Genomic DNA, 26346 nt, shown 5'->3' with positions numbered 1-26346 from the left:
CTTATTAAATTTAGACTCATAGGAAAAAAATACTGCTATAGCGAATCATAGTGGAAATTAAAAGAGTGTCTGCACCAAAAATTTAGTGAATTTTAATCTTCAAAACAGCTACACTTTAGAACGCATCTTATTTAATGTAAACTAATTTTCCCTTTCTGTCAGCTAATTAAAATGTGAGACAAAATCAATAAACTGGCATTAAGTGAATATTCTTCACTGAATGTATATCAATAGCAATCTTTACATCTCTGCCTTACTTCCATCTACTTTCAAGGGTTTATAGAGTACAAGTTTTAAAATCAGCATTTGCTATACAACTTTTAATGTGAAAAACATAAAGTATATTCTCACCTGCACTTCTGCTCCATTTCATCTTTTAATTGCATTTCATTATGCAACTGTTCTTCCAGCTTATAAATTGTTTTTTGCAAATTTTCCTGCTTTAATTAAAAACAACAAAAACTTATTCTAGTAAGAATATTCATAGAGAATTTTAAAATAGCAAGTTTATATTACCATTTTATACCTGTTTACAAGGGAATTATCTGATCCAATCTTACCTTTTTCCTTTCTATCTGAAATTTTTATTATTAATTTTTTTTTTTTTTTGCGGTACGTGGGCCTCTCACTGTTGTGGCCTCTCCCGTTGCGGAGCACAGCCTCCGGACGCGCAGGCTCAGCGGCCATGGCTCACGGGTCCAGCCGCTCCGCGGCATGTGGGATCTTCCCGGACGGGGGCACGAACCCATGTCCCCTGCATCGGCAGGCGGACTCTCAACCACTGTGCCACCAGGGAAGCCCTTTATTATTAATTTAACAAGCATTTTTTTTCCAACACCTACTAATATGTCAGGTGCTGTGGTAGGCATTAGTAACACAAAAATTAAAAGATTTGGTCCCCGTTCTCATAAAGCTAATAGTTCGATAGTGGGGCACAGGGGAATAGGAGGGTGAAAAGAACCTACAATAACCCAGACATATACATAAAATATTATAATATAATGTGGTAGGTACTAATAAAATTATATATAAGGTGTACTGAAGAAGAGAAGAGGTCACATCTAATTCTACCTTGAAGATGGAATGTTTGAGATGAGACCTATAAGAGAGGTATTTACCAAGCAGAGGAAGTGAAAGAAGGAATGCATTTTAGCTAAAATGAATGAGTCCAAAAGTAGAGAGAAAGAAAATATGATTGGAAAATGGGAAGAAATCAACTCTAGGCAGAGCAAAGAACATAACAGGGAGAACAAATCACATAAAATCTGAAAGGGCAAGTGGGACTATCATCCTTGTATGCAGAAAAGGAGTTAGGCACTTTAACCTACAAACACTTTAAAAGGGGAAATGACAGAGTATTGGCATTTTAGAAACATCACTTCGGTAATAAGGTGAATAGGTTAGAGAGCAGAGAAATTCTAGGCTAAACAACCAATTAATAGTTCAGGCAAAAAGAGTATACAGGTGTGATATAAGGCAGAAGCTGTAGAAATGAAGAGGAAATGGATAACTGTGTCAGTCAAAAGGCAGAATTTATAACCCAGCAACTGATCAGAAGTAAGAACAGAGTAGCAAAAGATGGGTGACACAAAAAGAACTGCTGGTGAGGGGATGGAGAGAGGAGAAGTGTGAGTTAGGCTTTGGCCTAGGTTGAAGTGTCTGAAAGATGTGCAGGAAGAGAAGTCCAATCAGAGAGGGAGAAAAGATTCGGGTATGTTGTCCAGAGGAGCAAGCTAGACACACATGAGATTAACTACAGAAAATGAGCAGAGAGCCAAGATCAGAACTATCTTGAGAAACATTTAATAATTATGGGGTTGGGGGGAGAGAGAAAGGGAGGAGATCCTGCAAAGAGGACTGAAAATAAAATCCAGAGGTAGAAAAAGAAGGAAATAATGAGAACATGAACGTTCTTCAAGTTCCAAGGAGGAAGGACTGGTCAGTGTCAAATGCAGCAAAAAGAAAAATAAGATACGGAATGAAAAATATTCATCATATTTGGCAACTGCAAAGTTGTTCACTAGCATCTCTGCTAGAAGGCTTTCAGGGAAGAGTTGAAAATTAAATTAGTTGATTTTTGTACTTAGTTCTAGGTTAACAGAAATAGTAGGCACACAAGCGTTTTCTTCTTCCCCTGTGATCTTAACCAGAGCAAAAGATAAAAGCCACTGATAGAAACTTATGGCAGTCACCATTGAACAAGATCAGCCCAAAGAAAACAGGATTCCACTGAATTATTTTTTAAGTCCTAATGTAGCTCTAAACTTACAGGTAAGTAATACAGTCAGAGTGGGGTTACAGCAGCTCCTTATTGTCACCATCTCCAGGTCAAATGTGCTTTAATTTTGAACATTTTTGAGCCCCTATTAGCTATATAATTTGGCAAATAGCTCTAATGGGATGAGAATTTAAAAGAGAAAAATGGCCATAACAGCTAACCAGTACTCGCATAGTTCATTCCCCTTTTTCTCACTTTCCCTTCCCACCATATGTTCTCTCACATTTAAGAGTAAATATATGAAGGAGAAAGAAGAATTCTGTTAGCTTTTAAAAATGATTGCTGCCTACACCTCATCTCATTTACAAATATGGAGGCTATAGCACACAAAGAGCTCAAAGAATGCTCTGAGGATGGCCAGATAATTATTTCTGGTATATTTAAGAAAAGTCCTGGTTAACCCAAAAGGACCTTCTCAATGTAAGCAATTAAAAAATATTTTAATCCTCTGTCTCATGAACATGAGCTGTTCTAACAATAAAAAGAACTCATGTCTCTAATATTCACTTCTTACAGGAATTCACTTTTCAGTGGTCAAATTAGAAGATGCTCACTGTACTAGTTATTCTCCATTTGCCACCTCTCCCTTCCAGCCTTGAAGACCCATCCTCTGACCTTCTCTGCCTTCAAATTTACAGAGTGCATTGACTGGGCTCTGCTGTCCTATGATTTTAAGCTTCGTTTCAGCATTCAGGAGACACCAGCCGAAAATCAGTTGGGAGAAATGAAATATCCGTTCTCCCCACACTCTTCTTGCCTTACCATGGCTCTGGCAGTGCTCTATGTTCTATGCTCCTCTTTCATGATTCTATGCATTCTCTCTGAGATGTGGTCTCAAGATTTGTCTATCCTTGTCCCTTCAGACTAAGGGAAATGGCTTCCCACTGCTGTCAATCAATGGCTGCTTTAGCTCTCTTTATTTATTGCTCCCCTTGATCCTATGCACAGCACCATTAATAGTCCCTTCATTAAACTCTCTTCGTTTAATAAATAAACAAAATGTGGTATATGCATATAACAGAATATATTAAGCCTTAAAAAGGAATGAAATTCTGATACATGCTACAACATGCCTGAGCCTTAAGGACATTAAGAAAAATAAGCCAATCACAAAAAGTCAAATACTGTATGATTTCACTTACATGAGGTACCTAGAATAGTCAAATTCATAGAGACAGAAAGTAAGGATAATAGTTAATAGGGGTTGAAGGGAGAGTGGAATGCAGACTTTAATGGGCACAAAATTTTAGTCTGGGATGAAGAAAAAGTTCTGGAGATGATGGTGGTGATGACTGCACAACAACGTGAGGGTGCTTAATGTCACTGAACCGTACACATAAAAATGGTAAAATGGTAAATTTTGCGTTATGTAAATTTTAGCACACACACACAACAAAAGCTCTCATTTAAATCTTTTGAATGTGCCATCTGTTTCCCTGTCAAGACTCTTACTGATACACTGATTTATCATAAATTCCTAATTCCAAAGACTAAAAAGACCACCCCTGTCAATCTGTGTAGCAATGTATAGTTTACTAACTGCCTCCACATATAATATCCCATTTGATATTCAGGTAAGAAATCAAACAGGAGAGGAAACAGTAGATAAAAAGTGCTATAAAAATTTTAAATCACTAACTACATTTTCTGAAGCAATGCATATTTACTTAGTATCATGCATACAAAATACATTATCCACAAAACAACTTTTAAAATAATAACAATAAGAAAATACCTACCAAGCTTTTATCCACATTAGAGCTAGTTCTGTTTTCATTAGGATTTGCTGAAGATAAGTATCTAGGAAGAAAATAGTTTTTAAAAGAAAACAAAAAACTCTTTAATATCTAGTAACAACCAGTAACAAATACTATATGCCTATCTTTTGTACTTGCTCTGTTTTTAAAAATTGAGTGCAGGTTCTTAATTCTTTATTTTAGAAACATAACACAGAAATGATACATATATTAAATAAAACCCCCAGTTAGGTCTGAAGCAGCACTCTGTAATCATATACCTTAATATTCCTGCAGCAAAATATATGAATATTCTACCAAAGAGAATAAATAAAAACCATAAAATAGTCTCAACTTAGTTCAGATTAGGTTTTTGGCCATGAGAGCAGGTTATGGCAGGTTTTGCCACCAAACAAATCACTGAAAAACTTTTAGTTTTTAGAGCTTTTGGATTTAGAATCAGGAATAAAGAATTGTTGACTTCTACAGACATCTGCACAATTCCTCCCCACTGCCCCCAATTATCCTTCAGTCAAGAATGATATTGCCGGGGAGTTCCCTGGCAGTCCAGTGGTTAGGATTCAGCGCTTTCACTGCCGTGGCCCAGGTTCAATCCCTGGTCAGGGAACTAAGGTCCCGTAAGCTGCGTGGCATGGCCACAAAGAATGATATTGCTTTTCTGGGCAAAAAAGTTAAGAGTTTTTGTGTAAGTGGTTGAAATAACAGAACCAAAGTTCTGAAGATGTCCTGCTAATCTTCTGTGACTCTAAGCCTTGCAGAGTTTGTTAAATTCAATATAAAGTTAGAATTACATACAAATACAAGATATTAGTGATCTTTAGAGGTCTTCTTTAGACATCTTATCAGATTACCAAACAGATATAAACAGATCATATAAAAAATTTTTCTACACAATCAAATGTTAGGTAAAGGTAAGATACTTCTGCTACTTCCTTTACCATCCTACGATTATCACTATTACTACATCTACATCACCACTACAGTTACCACCTTGGTTAATCAGTAGAGCTCCCTCAAAAAGAGATCAAATAGCTACAGTATACTTAACAGCTGTTATGGGGCAGTTGTTAACACACTAGAAATTATTAATTCATAGTGAAAAACAGAAGATAATCAAGTGTCCTTTAAGTACCATGAAACATACATATAGCAGTGCTCTAAAAGAAACAGCAGGAAAATATGTCATTTCCCATGTTTCTCTTGGAAAATTATTCAGATCAACCACAGAATCAAATATTCAGGAGACAACAACAAGGGCTATGTAGCAGGTTTGTAGAGAAAAGGTCCCATATAACAAATGACAACTCCTATAGTGCAATTTAATTCCATTGACTATAAAGTGCCTCAGAAATTCAGTGTGAGATTCTGCATTATGTGATATAAATAAAAGCATACAGCAACACCAGTAGAATCTGAATTAGATAGATCAGACTACTTGATCTCTAATTTATCTTCTAAATATAATATGCTATATAAGTAAAGTTTATGTTTAGCCTTCTGCAAAGTTAGTAACATATTCAGAGAATTCCTGTTTTCTAAGCTTGAACTGAATTACCCTCATAAAAAGTTATGACTAAAATAACAAGATGCTTCACTTTAAAAGGTTAGCTATAATAACCTCAAATTTAATCATTACTGCAAGCAATTCAAATATCTAATACCATTCTAATGGAGTATAATTTGATTAGAGATACATATTTTAAAACAAATTTATCAAGTAGATTTAACACACCCAGTTAATGGTGCATATAGTTCACTTTTATATATTGGTATGGTATTTTGTTTACAGTTCTGTCGTGTAGTACTTGCCAACCTACATTGTACAACTTATCCATTTCCTCACTAGGATATGAGCATCTCAAAAGAAGATAATTATATCTTATTAATCCTTCTCCCTGCACCTTGGTGCTTAGTATATACCTGACAAAGAGTAGGTTGTCAAACATGTCTGTTGAATGAATGAATGAATGCCCAGCATATGAAAATAATGTTAAATGTTTAACTTGGATCTGAAGTCCATTAGAAAAGACTGAAACTAATATTAATTCATACTAATGATAAAAGTAACTAACACTGACTGCTTACTCCATGCAAAGCATTGTTCTAAGTGTTTTACTGTGTTTTGACTTACTTAACCCTTATAACAACCCTGAGACACATATTGTTATTATTATCCCCGTCATCCCTATTTTTGAGGAAATGGAGGCATAAAAAAGATGAAAGTTATTTGCCCAAGGTCACAAGGCCTTACATGATGTAAAACATAATTCATTTAGTAGTTTTAGGGAGGAATCACTTAATTTTTGAAGAACTGAAAATTATAGGCCTTTCATAACATCAATATAGTGATGATAATGCTAGAAAACTGTATGTTGTTCCAAAATGTATTATAAAACCAGAACTCTTCGGATAACACGATTAACCAAAATATCAGTATTAAGAGAATCTCTTGACCTATTAATTGTTGTAACTTGAAGATATATAGGGTATCATTCAGCAAAGAATTTCTGAAAAACAATATCCTGAGCATGGATGAGTCTGAAAGATATTAAATATGAAATTAGAAATCTAATGCACTGTTGAAAAGTGGCATATTAATATATTTCTTTATATACCATTAAATCTACTTTATTATTATTATTATTATTTTTTGCAGTACGCGGGCCTCTCACTGTTGTGGCCTCTCCCGTTGCGGAGCACAGGCTCTGGACGCACAGGCTCAGCGGCCATGGTTCACGGGCCCAGCCGCTCCGTGGCATGTGGGATCTTCCCGGACTGGAGCACGAACCCATGTCCCCTGCATCGGCAGGCGGACTCTCAACCACTGCACCACCAGGGAAGCACAAATCTACTTTAAATGTTCTTAAAGTGATTTTTAGATATCCCTAAGAAAATAACATGACTACAACAAAGTCAGTACCTACCCCAAATATCAATGTGTAGCATACTTACCTACGATTGCTATAATACGTAAATCCTACAAAGGGTAGTTGATTGCCAACAAAAGCTTTAGGTATAGGGAATGTTTCTTCATCTCCTTTATCTTCTTCCAAGTCATCAAAGTTACTTGTGTCAATGTCACTACTTAAATCAGGTACAACTGGCGCTACAGCTAAAAACAGAAACAAAACTGAAGCAATGATTCTGTACCAACTACTAATGACTTCCTACATACAAATAACTTGTGAACCACAAATTCCAAATGGGTTGAACCCTATTCCAGTAAGCTTTATTAGGATTATTAATCAACAGGTATTGATCATTAATTATGTAATTCGTGAACCAATTATCTTCAAAGTCACCTATAATTATCATCTATACCGCCAGTTTAATTTGAATATTACAAGTCAAGTATTATTAAGGTTTTAAAATACATTGTAGTATAAGATGTGCAAAAGCAGTTAGGACTACAGAAAAGACTTTTCAGAAACTACAGCATGACAAATCGCACTCAAAGTTGATTAGTTTTAAATGCAGTATTTTGCCCATTAATCTGTTCTACAGCAAACTAGAAATCAAAGTTATCTTAGTGGTCCTGGGTATAATAATTTGTTACTGAAATATTTTTACTCATCTAAAATCTAGATGATCAGTATTCCCCTCCCCCCGACTCAATATCTCTGTAAGAGCAAAGTATTGTTTTTAATTGAAGTTGATTTACAATACTGTGTTAGTTTCAGGTGTATAGCTAAGTGATTCGGTTATATGTATGTGTATATATATGTATATAGACGTGTATTTTTGTTTTTTTCAGATTCCTTTCCATTATAGGTTATTATAAAATACTGAATTAGAGCAAAGTATTTTGAATTATATTTTCAGACTAGTTGCCTTCCCTAAATTAAGTGATTAAGGGACAACTCAGTGAACTATTTATGAAATGGCTATTGGGAAAAGAGAGCAGGGATATAAAACCTTAACACAGAATCTTCAAGAGTTTTAAACTTGATTGGGAGCAAGACCCACACATACTTAATAACATAAAACTGTATGTGGCAATGCAAATCTTCATGACAGAAGAAAATACCATATGAAACTAGAACTACTAATATCTTCTTTTGGAGCTTAAATATGCTATAGAAAGTACACCTAAAAATAAATTTCAGGAAAAAAGTTTTTTAAAGATACAGGAGTATAATAAAACATCACTGAAATTTTATCATCAAAATATTCAATAATTATTTTTGATACAATCATCTCATGTTCCTTTAGAGAAAAAGATAAAGAAGAGTAAACAAACAAAAACTAACTGACCTGATTTTACAATCTTAATTTCTTATATAAAGGAATCACGGTTCTATTGAATTGTCTGGGTATTCCAGGCAAGAAATAACTATTGTTGTGCATCTCATATACAGTGAACTATCAGATAAATTTGGGAATGAAACGACACATTTAACCAAAAGAAGCTGTAGTACTAACAGCGAATGAGAAAAGAGTTTTTCCACCATCTTCTTTCCTTAATGGCCAAGAGAACTGCCCAACTAGATGATTCTAGCTTCCTGATCTTAATTGACTAATTTGTAAAATGAGGGGAAAAAAGGGTTGTCGCTCCTTGTGAAGTACATGGTCTTGGCACAAATTTTACCTTAAAACAGTGGTTCTCAATCAGGGACAGTTTTGGCCCCTCGGGGATATTCAGCAATGTCTGAATATGTCAGAAATGTCTGGGTACATTCTTTTGTTGTCATAACTGTAGGAGGGATGCTACTGACATCTGGTGGGTAGAGACCAGGGATACTGCTAAACATCCTACAATGTTCAGGACAACAGATACGAGAAAGATTTCTCTGGTCTAGCGTTGAGGCTGAGAAATCCTGCTTTAAAATGATCATAGAAGATAGATTTTAAAAGGAAGCAGAGCAAGTTTTGGTGCATTTTCTCTTGCTGTTTCAGATGGACCTAGTCTTTTTATAGATGACATACCATCTCAGAGTAGTTTTAAAATGAGACAAGTATGGGATGCAAGTATGGGAAATCCCGGGAGAATTATAAAAGTAATTATTTCTGCTTCTAAATTAAGATGTTTAGGCTTTACATAATACCATATAATCATGCCAGAACTAATAAAGAAGGATAAATTTAGCTTTACTGAATTACCATCAATATATACAGTGTTCCATTTATTAAAAATTTACCTTTCAATAAATAACTGGTAATACAGGAATCATGTTCCATAAAAAAGAATCCAACTGATGTCACCAAAAATGGCAGAAGAGGGAGCTCTAAGAAGCTGCCCTTCCATTGAAGTAACTAACCATTAAGCTTACAAAACTATCAGGAACAACATTTTTGGAACTCTGAAATCTAAGAAAAAACTTACAACAAGCAAGGAGACGTTCAATGAAGAAATAGGGTGCTAAATTGTGGCATTTAAGGAGATGTTTGTCACTGGCTGACTGCTGAGATAATGGAAAGGGGACTTAAATGAACACACACAAGGAATACAGACTTCATAAGAATAGTTCCAAAAAGTCACTAAACAAACGGATGACTGGAGCCCACAATAAGCTGTTGCTTGCAAACTCTACAAGGAGGGAATTCTGATTTCCAGAGTTACAACATTAGTGTTCAATATGTCCAGTTCACAACAAAAAATTACAAAGCATGTAAAAAAAAAAACAAAACAGGAAAAGTATGGCCCACTTACAGGGAATAAAGAAAACAACAGAAAACCTCACTGGGGAAACCCAGACATTGGTTTTACAAAACAAAGACTTTAAATGTCTTAAACGTGCTCAAACAGCTAAAGGAAACCAAGGACAAAGAACTAAAGGAAACCAGGAGTATGATACCTTAACAAATAAAATATATTAATAAAAAGACAGAAAAAAGAACCAAATGTAAATTCTGGCACTGAAACGTACAAAAGCTGAAACTAAAAATGCGCTAGAGAGGTTCAACACCAGATTTGAGCAGGCTGAAGAACCAGCGAACTCAAAGATAGGACAACTGAAATTATCAAGTATGAGGAACAGAAAGAAGAAGTGAATGGAACCTAAGGGGCTTCTGGGACACCATAAAGTAGACCAACATATACATTACAGGAGTCCCAGGAAAGGATAGAAAGGGGCAGAAAGAATATTTAAAGAAAGAATTGCTGAAAATGACCAAATTTAATGGAATATATATATCTATACATCCAAGAAGCTCAATGAACTCCAAGTAAGAACTCAGATGCACACCAGGACACATTATAATAAACTTTCAAAAGACAAAGACAGAGAGAATATTGAAAGCAACAACAGAGAAGCAACTCTTCACATACAATGGATCCTCAATAAGATTAACAGCCAATTTCTAAGCAGAAACCTTTAAGGCCAGAATGTAGTGGAATGACATTTAAAGTGCTGAGGGAATTCCCTGGCAGTCCAGTGGTTAAGGTTTCATGCTTCCATTGAAGGGGGAATGGGTTCAATCCCTGGTTGGGGAACTAGGATCCTGCACAATGTGCAACTCAGCCAAAAAAATGATAGTAATAAAGTGCTGAAAGAAAACAACTCTCAACTAAGAATTCTATAACTGGCAAAACTATTCTTCAAAAATGAAGAAGAAATTAAGAGATCCCCAAGTAAAGAAAAGCTGAGAGTTTGCTACTAGGAAACCTGTCCTATAAGAAATGTTTTTAAAGGGAGTCTTCCAGGTTGAAATGAAAGGATACTAGACACTATCTTGAAGCCTTATGAAGAAATAAAGAACACTGGTAAAGATAACTACATAGGTAAATGTAAAACCCAACTTTATTGTAATTTTGTTTTGTAAGTCTACTCCTCCCCACATACGATTTAAAAGACAAATGCACAAAACAATTATAAATCTATGTTAATAAGCACACAATATATAAAGATGTAATTTGTGACAATAACACTAAAGGGAGGGAATGGATTTGCATAGGAGCAGTTTTTATTGCTACTGACAGTAAACTGTATCAGTTCAACCTAGATTGTATCAAGTTAGGGTGTTAAATGCAATGGCCAGAGTAATCACTATAAGAAAATGACTAAATAATATGCAAAAAAAGAAATGAAAGGGGAATCAAAACAGTCAACCAGAAAAGGTAATCTATTAAACAAAAGAAGGCAATAATATAAGAATTGAGGAACAAAAAGAAAAAATAAGACACAGAAAACAAATAGGACAATGACAGAAGTATTTCTGTATTCACTTTACATTTAAATGAATTAAATAAGCTCACTCATTAAACGGTAGAGATTGGAAAAATGGATTAAAAATTGATCCAATTATATGTGCTGTACAGAGACTCACTTTAGATCCACAGACATAAACAGGTTAAAAGAAAAGGATGGAAAAAGATATTCTACAGATAAACGAGCTGAGGTAGCTATACTAACACCAGACAAAACAGACTTTAAGTCAAAAATGGTTAAAATAAAGACACTGTATACATATATTTTACTGAAGTATAGTTGACTTACAATGTTGTATTAGTTTCAGGTGTACAGCAAAGTAATTCAGTTTTATATATATATATATATATATATATATATATATATATATATATGTATATATATATTCTTTTTCAGATTCTTTTCTATTATAGGTTATTACAAAATATTGAGTATATAGTTCCCTGTGCTATATAGTAGGTCCTTGTTGGTTATCTATTTTATATACAGTAGTGTGTATATGTTAATCGCAAACTCCTAATTTATCCCTCCCCCATCTTTCCCTTTGATAACCATAAGTTTGTTTTCTATGTCTGTGGATTTATTTCTGTTTTGTATATATGTTCATTTGTATCATTTTTAATTTTTAGATTCTACATATAAGCAATATCATATATTTGTCTTTGGCTTACTTCACTTAGTATGATAATCTCTAGGTCTATCCATGTTGCTGCAAAAGGCATTGTTTCTTTTTTTTATGGCTGAGTAATATTCCATTGTATATACACCACGTCTTCTTTATCCATTCATCTGTTGATGGACACTTAGGTTGCTTCCATGCCTTGGCTACTGTAAATAGTGCTACAATGAACACTGAGGTGCATGTATCTTTTTGAATTAGAGTTTTCCCTGGATATATGCCCAGGAGTGGGATTGCTGGGATCATATGGTAGCTCTGTTTTTAGTTTTTTAAGGAACCTCCATACTGTTCTTCATAGTGGCTGCACCAATTTACATTCCCATCAACAGTGTAGGAGGGTTCCTTTTTCTCCATACCCTCTCCAGCATTTATTTGTAGACTTTTTTGACAACAGCCATTCTGACCAGTGTGAGGTGAAGACATTGCATACTGATGATACTGATAAAAGGGTCAGTCAATTCATCAAGAAGATACAACAATGATAAACATATATGCATACAACAACACAGCTCCAAATATATATATATATACATATATGACATAAAAGAAACAGTTCTAATAGAGTCCTCAATAATCCACTTTCAATAGTGGACAAAAAATCTAAACAGAAGATGAATAAGAAAATAGAGGACTTGAATAACACCATAAACCAAATAGATGTAACAGATATACTAAGCACAATCCAAGACCAACAGCAGAATACACATTTTTCTCAAGTGCACGTGGGACTTCTCCAGGACAGACTATATGCTAGTTCAAAAGACAACTTAAGGGCTTCCCTGGTGGCGCAGTGGTTGGGAGTCCGCCTGCCAATGCAGGGGACGTGGGTTCGAGCCCTGGTCTGGGAGGATCCCACATGCCACGGAGCGGCTGGGCCCGTGTGCCACAACTGCTTAGCCTGTGCTCTGGAGCCCGTGCTCCACAACAGGAGTGGACACCGCGGTGAGAAGTCTGTGCACCACAATGAAGAGTAGCCCCCGCTCGCCACAACTACAGAAATGCCGCGCGCAGCAAAAAAGACCCAATGCAGCAAAAATAAATAAATAAAATATAAATAAATAAATACTCAAAGCTTATAAAAAAAAAAAAAAAAAAGACAACTTAATACATTTAAAGAGACGGAAATTCTGCAAAGTATTTTCTCCAACCACAATGGAATGAAACAAGAAGTCAATAATAGAAGGAAAATTAGAAGTTTCACAAGTATGTGGAAAATTAAAGTGTTCTCTTAAACAATGAGTCACAGAAGAAATCAAAAAAGAGACTAGAGAAAATGCTCTGAGATGAAAGAAAGTGAAAACAACATACCAAAACTCATGGGATTCAGTGAAAGCAGTACTTAGGGGAAAACTTTAGTTGTAAATGCCTATATTATTAAAAAAGAAAGATGTCAATTCAACAACCCAGACTGACACCCTAAGAAACTAGAAAAAGAAAAGCAAACCAAGCCCAAAGCTAGAGGAAGGAAAGAAATAATAAAGACTAAAATTCAGGTAAGCAAAATATATAATAGAAAATAAATAGTGAATATTAACAAATAATTGGTTCTTTAAAAAGATCAAACTGGCAAATCTTACTAAACCAAGAAAAAAAGAGAAGACACAGGAATAACTAAAATCAGAAATGAAAGTGGGGACATAACTACCAACCTTCTACAAATAAAAAGGATAAAACTAAAAACTATGAACAATTGTATACCAACATATTAGATAACCTAGATGAAATGACAAATTCCTAGAAACACACAAACTATCAAAACTTATTTGAAAAAGAAAATTTGAATAAACCTACAGTAAGAGATTTAATCAGTAATAAAAAATGTCCCAACAAAGAAAAAAGTCCAAGACAAGATGATTTCACAATCGAATTCTACCAAACATATAAAGAAGAATTAATGCCAATCCTCACAATCTTCCAAAAAACAGAAGAGGATAAAACATTTCCTAATTCATCCCATGAGGCCAGAATTACTCTGACACCAAAGCCAACCAAGACACCACAAGAAAAAAAAAAAAACACAAACCAATATCCCCAGATGCAAAAATCTTCAACAAAATACTAGCAAACTGAATGCAGCAGCATATTAAAAGGGTTATAAACTATGATCAAATGGGATATATTCCAGGGTGGCTCACCGCATGAAAGTCAATCAGTGTAATACATCACATCAATAGAACGAAGGAAAAAACCCCACATGATCATTTCAAATAACACATAAATGGCGTTTTACAAAATCCAACACCCTTTCATGATAAAAACAATCAGTCAACAAGGCACAGAAGAGAACTTCCTCAACATAATAAAGGGCATTAATGAAAAACCCATAGCCAACATCATATACAGTGGGGAAAGACTGAAAGCCTTCCCCCTATGATCAGGAACAAGACAAGGAACGATGCCCAATTTCACTACTACTATTCAACTATGTACTGGAAGTTATAATCAGAGCAAATAGGCAAGAAAATAAAATAAAAGGCAGCCAAATTGGAAACACATTCAACATAACTGTTACAAAAATTCCACTGTCCTTTTTTGTAGGAATGGAAAAACCCTTTCTAAAGTTCATATGGAATCTCAAGGGATCCCAAATACAGGCATAAATCGGAGATATTGTGAGTTCAGTTCCAGACCACAGCAAAAAAGAAATTAGAGCAATAAAGCAAGTCACACAAATTTTTTGGCTTCCCAGTATGTAAAAATGTTAACACTATACTGTAGCCTATTAAGTGTGCAATAGCATTATGTTTTTTAAAATATTAAAATTAAAACCTTAATTTAAAATTAAGACCTTAATTTTATTGCTAAAAAATGCTGACCATCATATGACCACACAGGGTTGCCATAAACCTTAAATTTACTAATAACTGCAATATCTGTAAAAGCACAATAAAGTGAGGTATGCCTGTAAACAAAACAATCTTGAAAAAGAAGAACAAAGTTAGAAAAGTCACACTTTCTTATTTCAAAGCCTACTACAAAGCTACCACAATCAAAACAGTAGCATAAAGACAGACATATATAGATCAATGGAATACAATAGAGAGCTCAGAGATAAACCCTGGTATTTATATGGTCAAATGTTTTTTGACAAGGGTACCAAGACCATTTAAGGAGAAAAGGACAGTCTTTTCAACAAATGGTGCTGGGAAAACTGGATAACTACATGCAAAAGAATGAAATTGGACTCTTATCTTACACTATATACAAAAATTAACTCAAAAGAATGGAAAGCAATGACTCCAACAGACATTTGTATATCAATGACCAGAGAAGCATTACTCACAATAGCTAAAAGGACAAGCATTCTGAGTACCAGTCAATAGATGAATGGATTAAAAAAAAAGTGGTATATACATACATGGAATATTATTCAGCCTTAAAATGGAATGAAATTCTGATGCATACTATGACATGGATGAACCTTGAAGACATGCTAAGTGAAATGTCAATCTCAAAAAGACAAAGATTGTGTGAATCTACTTATTTGAGGTAGCCAGAACAGTCAAATTCATAGAGAAAAAAAGTAGAATAGTGGTTACTGGGGGGTTGGGGTAAGGGGAGAATGGAGACTTATGGTTCAATGTGTTACAGAGATTTAATTTGGGGTGATGAAAAACTTCTGGAGATGGATGGTGGTGTGATTACACAGCAATCTGAAGGTGCTTAATGCTACTGAACCGTGCACTTAAAATGGTAAATTTTATGATATATATCCTTGAAAATAAAGAGATAATCTTTAAGTTTATTTGTTAAAAAAGAACCCAATATAATGCTGAGGAAGTCTAAACTCCTAAGCCCCTAAAACTGGCTAGCTCCTAAATTCTTTATCTATGAAGCCTACACTGATAATCTCTCTCATGAGAATGTAAAGTTCTAAGAGAGAACACCAGACTCAGTTGAACCACAGAACCCGAACTAGTATATATGTGCATATAATTAATTGTGTTTGTTTTTAACTAAACTGAAAACTCACCACATGATCTGACAGTTACCACTGTTACCATCTTAAGTGTCACCCATCAGCTAAAGGTGGATTAAGTAATGGTAATATCTTAGCTGAAGTGAGATCATGAATGGCAAAGTGTTTTACAAGTAACCACATATTATATTTAACACAGTATTATTAATAATGTTTTTATATGTAATAATTGTTATCATTTTGTTTTTCCTAAAATTTAACCGCCAACAAGTGTCAATTCCCTACGTTTCTAGTCTGTATAATACTGAATAGTGGAAATCTTTAAATGATACATGGTATTTCACAAGATCAAAGATGCTAGAGTCAAACAGACTTAACCTGAGTCCTGACATTGTCATTTGCTAGCAGTATGATCTCTAGCAACCTATTTAGGTCTTTTCATTTCTTTTATCTTTAATCGCCTGTCATTTCTTTAATTCTATCCCAAATGCATGGAAAAAGTAATTTTACAATCTTAATACTTTGTGTCTCTAAATTAAGAGTAAATAAGATCAGGAAGCTCATGGAAATTCTGCCCAAAAAATCAAGCTATTTTGTACCCTGCTCCCACACAGCCAAGGAACAGATGATGGTGAAGACTGCCATTATAACTTGCAGACATATAAGTGGTAAAACTACCAAAAGAACTATTATTTGCAAAACAGTAAGAAATTTTGCCAAAGAAAATTGAAGAGGCAAAAAAAATTAAAAAGAATTATAACTGTTATATAATTTTTAAAAACTTGGCAGGTCAGAGAGGTCAGTTCAGAGTAAAAGTATTCTTGGTATTTTAGGGGTGGGAAGTAAAGAAGGGTAGGAAGAGGGAAAGGGAAGAGAACAATAAGTTCTACAGACTTTGATTTTTCTTTCTTTTTTTACAGTAAGCACAAAATAGGAGCTATCAGGATTAGAAAAAGCTCTCGAAATTTTAAGTACGTTAACTCTAAGCAGACTGTAGCAAAACCATAGATAACAATATAGATCTTAAAAAGATACAGAAATAACAATACTACTAATAAAACTACCTATTTATAGAAATTCTTTAAAGTTCATTTGACTTAAATCAATGACTTAATTCATTTTACTTACTTTTTCCATAAACATAAACAGTTATATCAAGGAGGTATAACAATATCAAAAATGCCACTGATTTGGATGCCACAGTTCCACTAGACTATGAGCTCCACAAGGCAAAGAACTTTTGCTGGTTTGTTTTCCTAATGTCTGAAATAGAGTATTGCTCAATATATAGTAGGTGTTCAATAATGTTTGCTGACTAGGTTGCCTCCTCTCCTAATTAATATCAATTTTCAATACACATATGTCTTCCCTATTTTTTTAGAATGATTTATCATATGGTTATTCTGTAGTTGTTTATGCATTGCTTTACTCTGAAAAAAGAAGCGACAGAAAAGATACTCGGTATTTTCTTCAGTCCTCTTTTAAATTTTCCTCAATTTACAATCATATCTGTATGTTTTCAGCCTTCTGAAACTTTACTAAAAGCATAACTCGAATAAAAACATAGTTTTTCAATGCAAACATTCATCATCTCACTCTACTCATCTCCGTCTTGCAACAGTTTCTCTTGAAATGTGAAGACAATAATCATGTCACATTTACTTATGAGGAAGAGGAAGTTTCTTATTTTCCAGTGTATACCTAACTGTTAATAAATTCGCCCACGGTGAGCCTGCTCCTGTAGCTTCTCCAGATAGCAGGTCATTCAGCGACATTCTCTGTAGCAGTGTAATTTCTTAATTTCCAGAATTTTTTATTTCCCCTTTTCCCTTCTTAGTCAATTTTATAGCTTAGTAGAATGTATGTACTGTACCTGAAGGCCATATAATAGTTTCTTTTAAAATATTTAACAAGGATACTTCACTAATATAGGCAAAGCTACATGATCTATTTCTTCAAAATTAGAAAGATTTTTCTCCCCTGAAGGAATCATCTCACACAATCTCAACTAGATAGGCAGATCTTAAAAGGAATACCTAATTTGTATCTGTTTCTAAAACAGCTGAGTTCATTTTATTATGGTCATTGCTGTTGCTACAGCAGGAAGTTAGGGGCTGGTATACACTATCCTTTCTCTGCTAAGTGAAAAGGGAAACAATTCCTGAGACTTCAGCAAGGGAAAGATGAATTCTTGGCCTCCCAAATACACAAAGATGGTGGGAACCTTTGGTGCCATTATGACTTTGATTCAGCTACGTTAAGCAAAGTTTTCTTCAAATCATCGTAATTTTAACTCTTTTTAAAATAGGGAATATTCTAAACTGACTGAAAATTAACTTTTTGCACACTACAATTTTTTATTTCTGGATTTCAAGCTGCAAGTCTGATGGAATCAAGCATACCATAATTTCTTATATCCTCACAGAAATTAAACTGCGATAGAACCTCCTTATATTTTAGGTTTTAGTAAGAACAAGAGAATAACTTTTTTTTCACAAGAAATATTACCTCTTAATTATTGACTTCCTCTACAAAGAGATACTAAAGTCTAAACAGACAGCAATTCAACAAAGATCAAATATCACATTATGCCTGCTGAGCCCAACTCCATTACATGTACATAGTACTTCATCTTGATATATTGAATGGGACATCAGAGAAGGAGCAGTATAATTTTCCTAATATTATCAAATATTCTCTCTTTAACTAGATTAGGACAATATTTATATAGTATTTGTATACTTTGGATTTTCATCAGATATATACATATGTTAGGAAGGCAGTTCCAACAGACTATTTACCACAACTACTTTCAAATAGTACTGTAATGTGCAAGAGAAAATAACTTACTGTCTCGGAGTGTTTCCCAAGCCCACTGATCATTTTTGAAGAAGAGATGTCGTTTGATTTCTTCTACACCATTCCGCCCTAATCTCACCTCTCTGAATAGAAAGAGAAGGAGAAAAGTCATTAATCGTTTAAGATATTATATAGATACTATAACCTGTTCACATTTATTTGTGGGCATAATGCTAAATCTGTGCACAACGTTAGATACGATTTTATGTCACCTTGAAATTATATTGTCAGCATAATTTTGAGCTTACATAAAAAATAAGTTGAAGACTGAGAGTATTAAAGAATTTTTTCTAAAGAAAAAATACACACAAAATACAGATTTATTGATACTCCATGGCTTTTCTACTGACAACAAATATCCATCATCACCTTGCTTCATTAGCATAATTAATTTTCTTCATAGGTTTTTTTTTTTTTTTTTTAATTTATTTATTTATGGCTGTGTTGGGTCTTCATTTCTGTGCGAGGGCTTTCTCTAGTTGCGGCAAGTGGGGGCCACTCCTCATCGCGCTGCGTGGGCCTCTCACTATCGTGGCCTCTCTTGCTGCGGAGCATAGGCTCCAGATGCGCAGGCTCATTAATTGTGGCTCACGGGCCTAGTTGCTCCGCGGCATGTGGGATCCTCCCAGACCAGGGCTCGAACCCTTGTCCCCTGCGTTGGCAGGCAGACTCTCAACCACTGTGCCACCAGGGAAGCCCCCATAGGTTTTTTAATAGTGGTAAAGTTAACACATGTTTTGAACTAACAACTTCACACCAGGAGCTAACAAAAACTCCAAAAGATGTTTTAAATATAAATTTTCCATTTTATTCTCTACTACATATTTCTGACCAACCAACAAAAACCAATGACAACTAATTCTTGACCCTACAACAAAATTGAGAGTTTTAATGGGACAAGCTACTGATCCTTGGCCTCTTCAATAGGCATAGAAAAAAAGTATTTTAAAATGTGCTGTTAGCTGAGTTGCAAAGGGGAACTTGGCACCTTTTGTTTTAGTAGAGTACTTATAAACAAAAATCCCAATTTTTTTCATGAGTTGAAAGATAAACTGCTTTAATCAAAGAGGAAATCAAAAAATACCTAAAAACAAATGACAATGAAAACACAACGACCCAAAACCTATGGGATGCAGCAAAAGCAGTTCTAAGAGGGAAGTTTCCAGCAATACAATCCTACCTCAAGAAACAAAAAACACCTCAAATAAACAACCTAACCTTACACCTAAAGCAATTAGAAAAAGAAGAACAAGAAAACCCCAAAGTTAGCAGAAGGAAAGAAATCATAAAGATCAGATCAGAAATAAATGAAAAAGAAATGAAGGAAATGATAGCAAAGATCAATAAAACTAAAAGCAGGTTTTTTGAGAAGATATACAAAATTGATAAACCATTAGCCAGACTCATTAAGAAAAAAAGGGAGAAGATTCAAATGAATAGAATTAGATATGAAAAAGGAGAAGTAACAACTGACACTGCAGAAATCCAAAGGATCATGAAAAATTACTACAAGCTATTATATGCCAATAAAATGGAAAACCTGGAAGAAATGGACAAATTCTTAGAAAACCTTCTTAGCACAACCTTCCGAAGCTGAACCAGGAAGAAATAGAAAATATAAACAGACCAACCACAAGCACTGAAAATTGAAACTGTGATTAAAAATCTTCCAACAAACAAAAGCCCAGGACAAGATGGCTTCACAGGCAAATTCTATCAAACATTTAGAGAAGAGCTAACACCTATCCTTCTCAAACTCTTCCATAATATAGCAGAGGGAGGAACACTCCCAAACTCATTCTACGAGGCCACCATCACCCTGATACCAAAACCAGACTAGGATGTCACAAAAAAAGAAAACTACTGGCCAATATCACTGATGAACATAGATGTAAAAATCCTCAACAAAATACTAGCAAACAGAATCCAACAGCACATTAAAAGGATCATAAACCATGATCAAGTGGGTTTTTTCCCAGGAATGCAAGGATTCTTCAATATACGCAAACCAGTCAATGTGATAAACCTATTTACAAACTGAAGGAGAAAAACCATATGATCATCTCTCTAGATGCAGAAAAAACTTTTGACAAAATTCAATACCCATTTATGATAAAAACCCTGCAGAAAGTAGGCATAGAGGGAACTTACCTCAACATAATAAAGGCCATATATAACAAACCCACAGCCAACATCATTCTCCATGGTGAAAAACTGAAACCATTTCCACTACATCAGGAACAAGACAAGGTTGCCCACTCTCACCACTATTATTCAACATAGTTTTGGAAGTCCTAGCCACAGCAATCAGAGAAGGAAAAGAAATAAAAGGAATCTAAATCAGAAAAGAAAAAGTAAAACTGTCACTGTTTGCAGATGACATGATACTATACACAGAGAATCCTAAAGATACTACCAGAAAACTAGTAGAACTAATCAATGAATTTGGTAAAGTAGCAAGATACAAAATTAATGCACAGAATGCTTTAATTAATGCACATTAATGCATTCCTATACACTAATGATGAAAATTCTGAAAGAGAAATTAAGGAAACATTCCCATTTACCATTGCAACAAAAAGAACAAAATACCTAGGAATAAACCTACCTAAGGAGACAAAAGAACTGTATGCAGAAAACTATAAGACACTGATGAAAGAATTTAAAGATGATACAAACAGATGGAGAGATATACCATGTTCTTGGATTGGAAGAATCAACATTGTAAAAATGACTATACTACCCAAAGCAATCTACAGATTCAGTGCAAGCCCTATAAAACTACCAATGGCATTTTTCACAGAACCAGAACAAAAAATTTCACAATTTGTATGGAAATACAAAAGACCCCAAACAGCCAAAGCAATCTTGAGAAAGAAAAACAGAGCTGGAGGAATCAGGCTCCTGGACTTCAGACTAAACTACAAAGCTACAGTAATCAAGACAGTATGGTACTGGCACAAAAAGAGAAATACAGATCAATGGAACAGGATAGAAAGCACAGAGATAACCCCACGCACATATGGTCACCTTATTTTTGATAAAGGATGAAAGAGTATACAATGGAGAAAAGACAGCCTCTTCAATAGGTGGTGCTGGGAAAACTGGACAGCTCCATGTAAAAGAATGAAATTAGAACACTCCCTAACACCATACACAACAATAAACTCAAAATGGATTAAAGACCTAAGTGTAAGGCCAAACACTATAAAACTCTTAGAGGAAAATATAGGCAGAACACTCTATGACATAAATCACAGCAAGATCCTTTTTGACCCACCACCTAGAGAAATGGAAATAAAAACAAAAATAAACAAATGGGACCTAGCGAAATTTAAAAGCTTTTGCACAGCAAAAGAAAACATAAACAAGATGAAAAGACAACCCTCAGAATGGGAGAAAATATTTGTAAACAAAGCCACTGACAAAGGATTAATCTCCAAAATATACAAGCAGCTGATGCAGCTCAATATCAAAAAAAAAAAAAAAAATCAAGCCAATCCAAAAATAGGCAGAAGACCTAAACAGACATTTCTCCAAAGAAGGTATAGACTGCCAACAAACACATGAAAGGATGCTCAACATCACTAATCACTAAAGAAATGCAAATCGAAACTACAATGAGGTATCACCTCACACCAGTCAGAATGGCCATCATCAAAAAGTCTACAAACAATAAATGCTGGAGAATGTATGAAGAAAAGGGAACCCTCTTGCACTGTTGGTGGGAATGTAACTTGATACAGCCACTATGGAGAACAGTATAGAGGTTCCTTAAAAAACTAAAAATAGAACTACCATATGACCCAACAATCCCACTACGGGGCATATACTCTGAGAAAACCATAATTCAAAAAGAGTCATGTACCACAATGTTCACTGCAGCTCTATTTACAATAGACAGGACATGGAAGCAATCTAATTGTCCGCTGACAGATGAATGGATAAAGAAGATGTGGCACATATATACAATGTAATATTACTCAGCCATAAAAAGAAACAAAATTGAGTTATTTGTAGTGAGGTGGATGGACCTAGAGTCTATCATACAGAGTGAAGTTAAGTCAGAAAGAGAAAAACAAATATCATATGCTAACACATATATACGGAATCTAAAAAAAAAAAAAAATGGTTCTGAAGAACCTAGGGGCAGGACAGGAATAAAAACGCAGATATAGAGAATGGACTTGAGGACACGGGGCGGGGGAAGGGTAAGCTGGGACAAAGTGAGAGAGTGACATGGATATATATACACTACCAAATGTAAAACAGATAGCTAGTGGGAAGCAGCCGCATAGCATAGGGAGATCAGCTGGGTGCTCTGTGACCACCTAGAGGGGTGGGATAGGGAGGATGGGAGGAGACGCTAGATGGAGGAGATATGGGGATATATGTATATGTATAGCTGATTCACTTTTTTATAAAGCAGAAACTAACACACAATTGTAAAGCAATTATACTTCAATAAAAATGTTAAAAAAATTAAAAAAATAAAAATTGTGATACCATAAAAAAAATAAGATAAACTACTTCAGATGTAATGAGACACTTTTAAAGAAGCTTTCACTGAGTCTCTCAGACTGGCTTAGGGAAACTCTCCATGGTTCTATGGCACACGATATTTAAGAGTACTTACCTCTCTGTACAATAAATACCTCATTTGCCTGTCGGTTTCCCCCAAAGGACTATGAGGTAGTGGAGAACAGTGGCTGTGTATCTTGGTCATTTCTATACCTCTAGCATAGTTTTTATATTATACTATATACAGTGCTTATATTAAAATGTAAAAATTTCAAAAACTATATGTTTCAGGCTGTAAGGGACATACTGAAGGAGGATAAGTTAATTTTAATTAAAGTGCATCCAAAATTGAAACATATTTAAATTTAAAGCCTCTCTACTATTTAAATTAACAATATACAACCTTAAATCCTAAATGTAATCTTAGTAAGCCATCTGGTTCTTGTTTAAATTTTAAAAGTAAACCACAAGGGTATATATAATATGCCATTTTTGTTTCTAAAACATTTATGTGCATTTACATTTATAAAAAATGCTTGTTGAAACTGGAAGACCATGTCAATGAAAGAAGGAGGTAGAAAATACTACATACTTTTGTTTATAGCTTTGCACTATCTACTTCATTTCAAAAAGCATATATAATTAAATCTTTTTCCCAGCTTTACTGAGGTATAACTGGCAAATAAAATTTTAAGATATTTAGTTTACAATGTTACAATTTGATATTCATACATACACACTATGAAAGGAGTCCCGCAACAAGCTAATTAACACATCAATCACTTCAAATATTTACTTTTCTTTTTTTGATCGGGGGCAAGAACATTTAAATGTTGTCTCTTCACAAATTTCAATTATACAATACAGTGTTATTAAATGGCATCAACTGGAAGATGCATCATCATTTTTCTATCACCAGGAAAAAAATGTCCCAGTTAAATTACTACATGCCATTGATTTTAAGATGCACTCTAATTTTAGAGATTTTAACATGTTAAAAAAAAAAAACTCAGGTAATTCCCTGGCAGTCCAGTGGTTAGGACTTGGTGCTTTCACTGCCAGGGCCTAAGTTCAATCCCTGGTCGGGGAACTAAGATCCCACAAGCCGCACAGCATGGCCAAAAGGAAAAACAAAAAATCAGACTCGATAAAATATACTACCATCTTTATACTTAACTAAGTTAAAAATGTTAACAATGAAAAAAATAATCATCTTGTCTAGTCATCAGCAAAGAATCTATTACTATCCCAATTTCTTAGGTAAGGTAAGTGAGTTGAGATCCAGAAAAGCCATCCAGAAAAATCAGAAAAATTATATCAGGTTTCACTGTCATGAACGACTTGGGGAATGGTAGGTTTTATTCCAATAGTTCAAATATAGGAGTTCAGATATAGACCTTAAAAACTGAGCAGCAAAATGAAAATTTCCTTGGAATAAGTGTTCCATGTTAAAATTATTTACCTGTCAGTAAGGAAGGCACAAATAAGATTTTTTGCTTCTTTTGATATGTCATTATCATCAGGGAAGGTAAGTGAATTTTTATGGTTCATAATCTTACTGTAAGTTCCAACCAGAGAATCTGCATAAAATGGTGTATCACCTGATAAATTGACAGGGAAAACAAAAGCAAATTAAGATACATTGAAAGAAATCAGTTTCAAAGGAAAAGAGTCAATGTTACTGTTTAAAGATAATTAACTATGCATAAACTAAAAATATACACCAAATACATAAAAAGAAGTAACACATCAAGTTTCTCTAAGTCTCTGAATAGCTTGTCAAAATTGACACAGTAGGTTTGGATCAGTTTGTTTCCTACAAACAAAATCAACACTGCTTAATGTAATATTTTATTAGAAGAAGCCAAGTCTAAGTTTGGAGATGAACAACTATGTTAGAGGTACATAAAATCCTCCTTTACTCACCTACTAGCATTTCATATAAAAATACCCCAACTGACCACCAGTCACATTCTCGTCCATAATAACCATCACCACCTTGAGATTTTAATACTTCAGGGGAAATATAATCAGGTGTCCCAACTGCTGTATCACATCGTACCATACCTTCCTAAAAAGAGGTCAAATTTTCAATTAGGATATGAATGTAAAGTCTCAATTATTTAACATGAGTTTTTCTTAATATAACATGTAGAACTCTTAAGTCTTTGTGTTATGAAAGATCACATCAAAACCTAATGCAGACTTGATAAAAAGTAACAAACAGCTTAATCATATATACATATTATATACATAATATATTCATAATGTATGTGTGTATGTGTATATGGTTATAGCAGTGACTTTTATTTTGTAATAACACTCACTAGAAAGACACATTGCCACCATTTATTATTCCTCCAGTTGTACCAATATGATGATCTCATCTTAATTGCAGAGAACAAGTATATAAGTCAATGCAAATATGTTGAGGAACCGACAGAATGAATCACTTGATAACATCAATATATAAATGCTGATTTAATTGTTTTTTTACTAAAATAGTCATTCACTTTAATTATGCTTGAAATTGAGGGGAAAAAACATGTAAGAATTGACTGTACAAATATAAAATGGGGAAGCATGTGCATGGGAAAAGGGCATAATAGTGTTAAGCCCACTGATAACTACCTAATATGCATTTTAACCCTCTCTCCAAAATAAAAACAAAAACTATATATACCAGTTACTTACTTTAGCTGGTATGAATGCAACAGAATTATACATGATTACACAGAAGTTCTCACATAGTGTTCTCCTCCTAACCCATAAATTTCTTTTGGAAATAATAAATACAACTTTCTGGTTATTCTTCTATGATAAGTTTCAAAGAATATAAACTGTTTCAACTGAAAATAAAGCAGCATACTTGCTACTTCAGCTATGTATATGTTATTTATTATATAAATAGTGAGCATGGGTACCTTTTACTATTGACTCCCCAAATAAGTAGTAAGATCTTTTCATGTTTAATAGAAGGCTAAGTAAAACATTAAAAAATATACATATTCCTGAAATCCAGTTTTTATGAAAGTCTCATTTTAACAGTGGCACTAGTATTTAGTGACATTTAAGCTAATCCCATTTCTAGCTACCAATAGTGGACATTACAGATTTGCTTTAAAAGATTTAGTAAATCTGGCAATCCACGCTTCCCCCAAATAGAGAGGGGAAAAAATAAAGCA

At 34.3% G+C, this 26346-nt stretch overlaps 1 protein-coding gene across 1 annotated transcript in view; it reads right to left on the bottom strand.

The window, feature by feature from the left end:
• Positions 1-26346, bottom strand: part of ROCK1 (Rho associated coiled-coil containing protein kinase 1) — a 146066-nt gene that overhangs the window by 53850 nt on the left and 65870 nt on the right. The window contains exons 7-12 of the mRNA XM_065890480.1: positions 25088-25232; positions 24624-24762; positions 18632-18723; positions 6988-7147; positions 4018-4078; positions 352-440 (exon numbers count right to left, since the gene is read on the bottom strand). Of these exons, the coding sequence (XP_065746552.1) occupies positions 352-440; positions 4018-4078; positions 6988-7147; positions 18632-18723; positions 24624-24762; positions 25088-25232 (686 nt within the window). The remainder of the gene's footprint in view (positions 1-351; positions 441-4017; positions 4079-6987; positions 7148-18631; positions 18724-24623; positions 24763-25087; positions 25233-26346) is intronic.

The sequence above is a fragment of the Phocoena phocoena genome, chromosome 13 (genome assembly GCF_963924675.1).
Source record: "Phocoena phocoena chromosome 13, mPhoPho1.1, whole genome shotgun sequence".
Lineage (NCBI taxonomy): Eukaryota > Metazoa > Chordata > Mammalia > Artiodactyla > Phocoenidae > Phocoena > Phocoena phocoena.
Note: the sequence above shows the minus strand (reverse complement) of the source record. Positions and strands in the feature narration are given on the sequence as shown.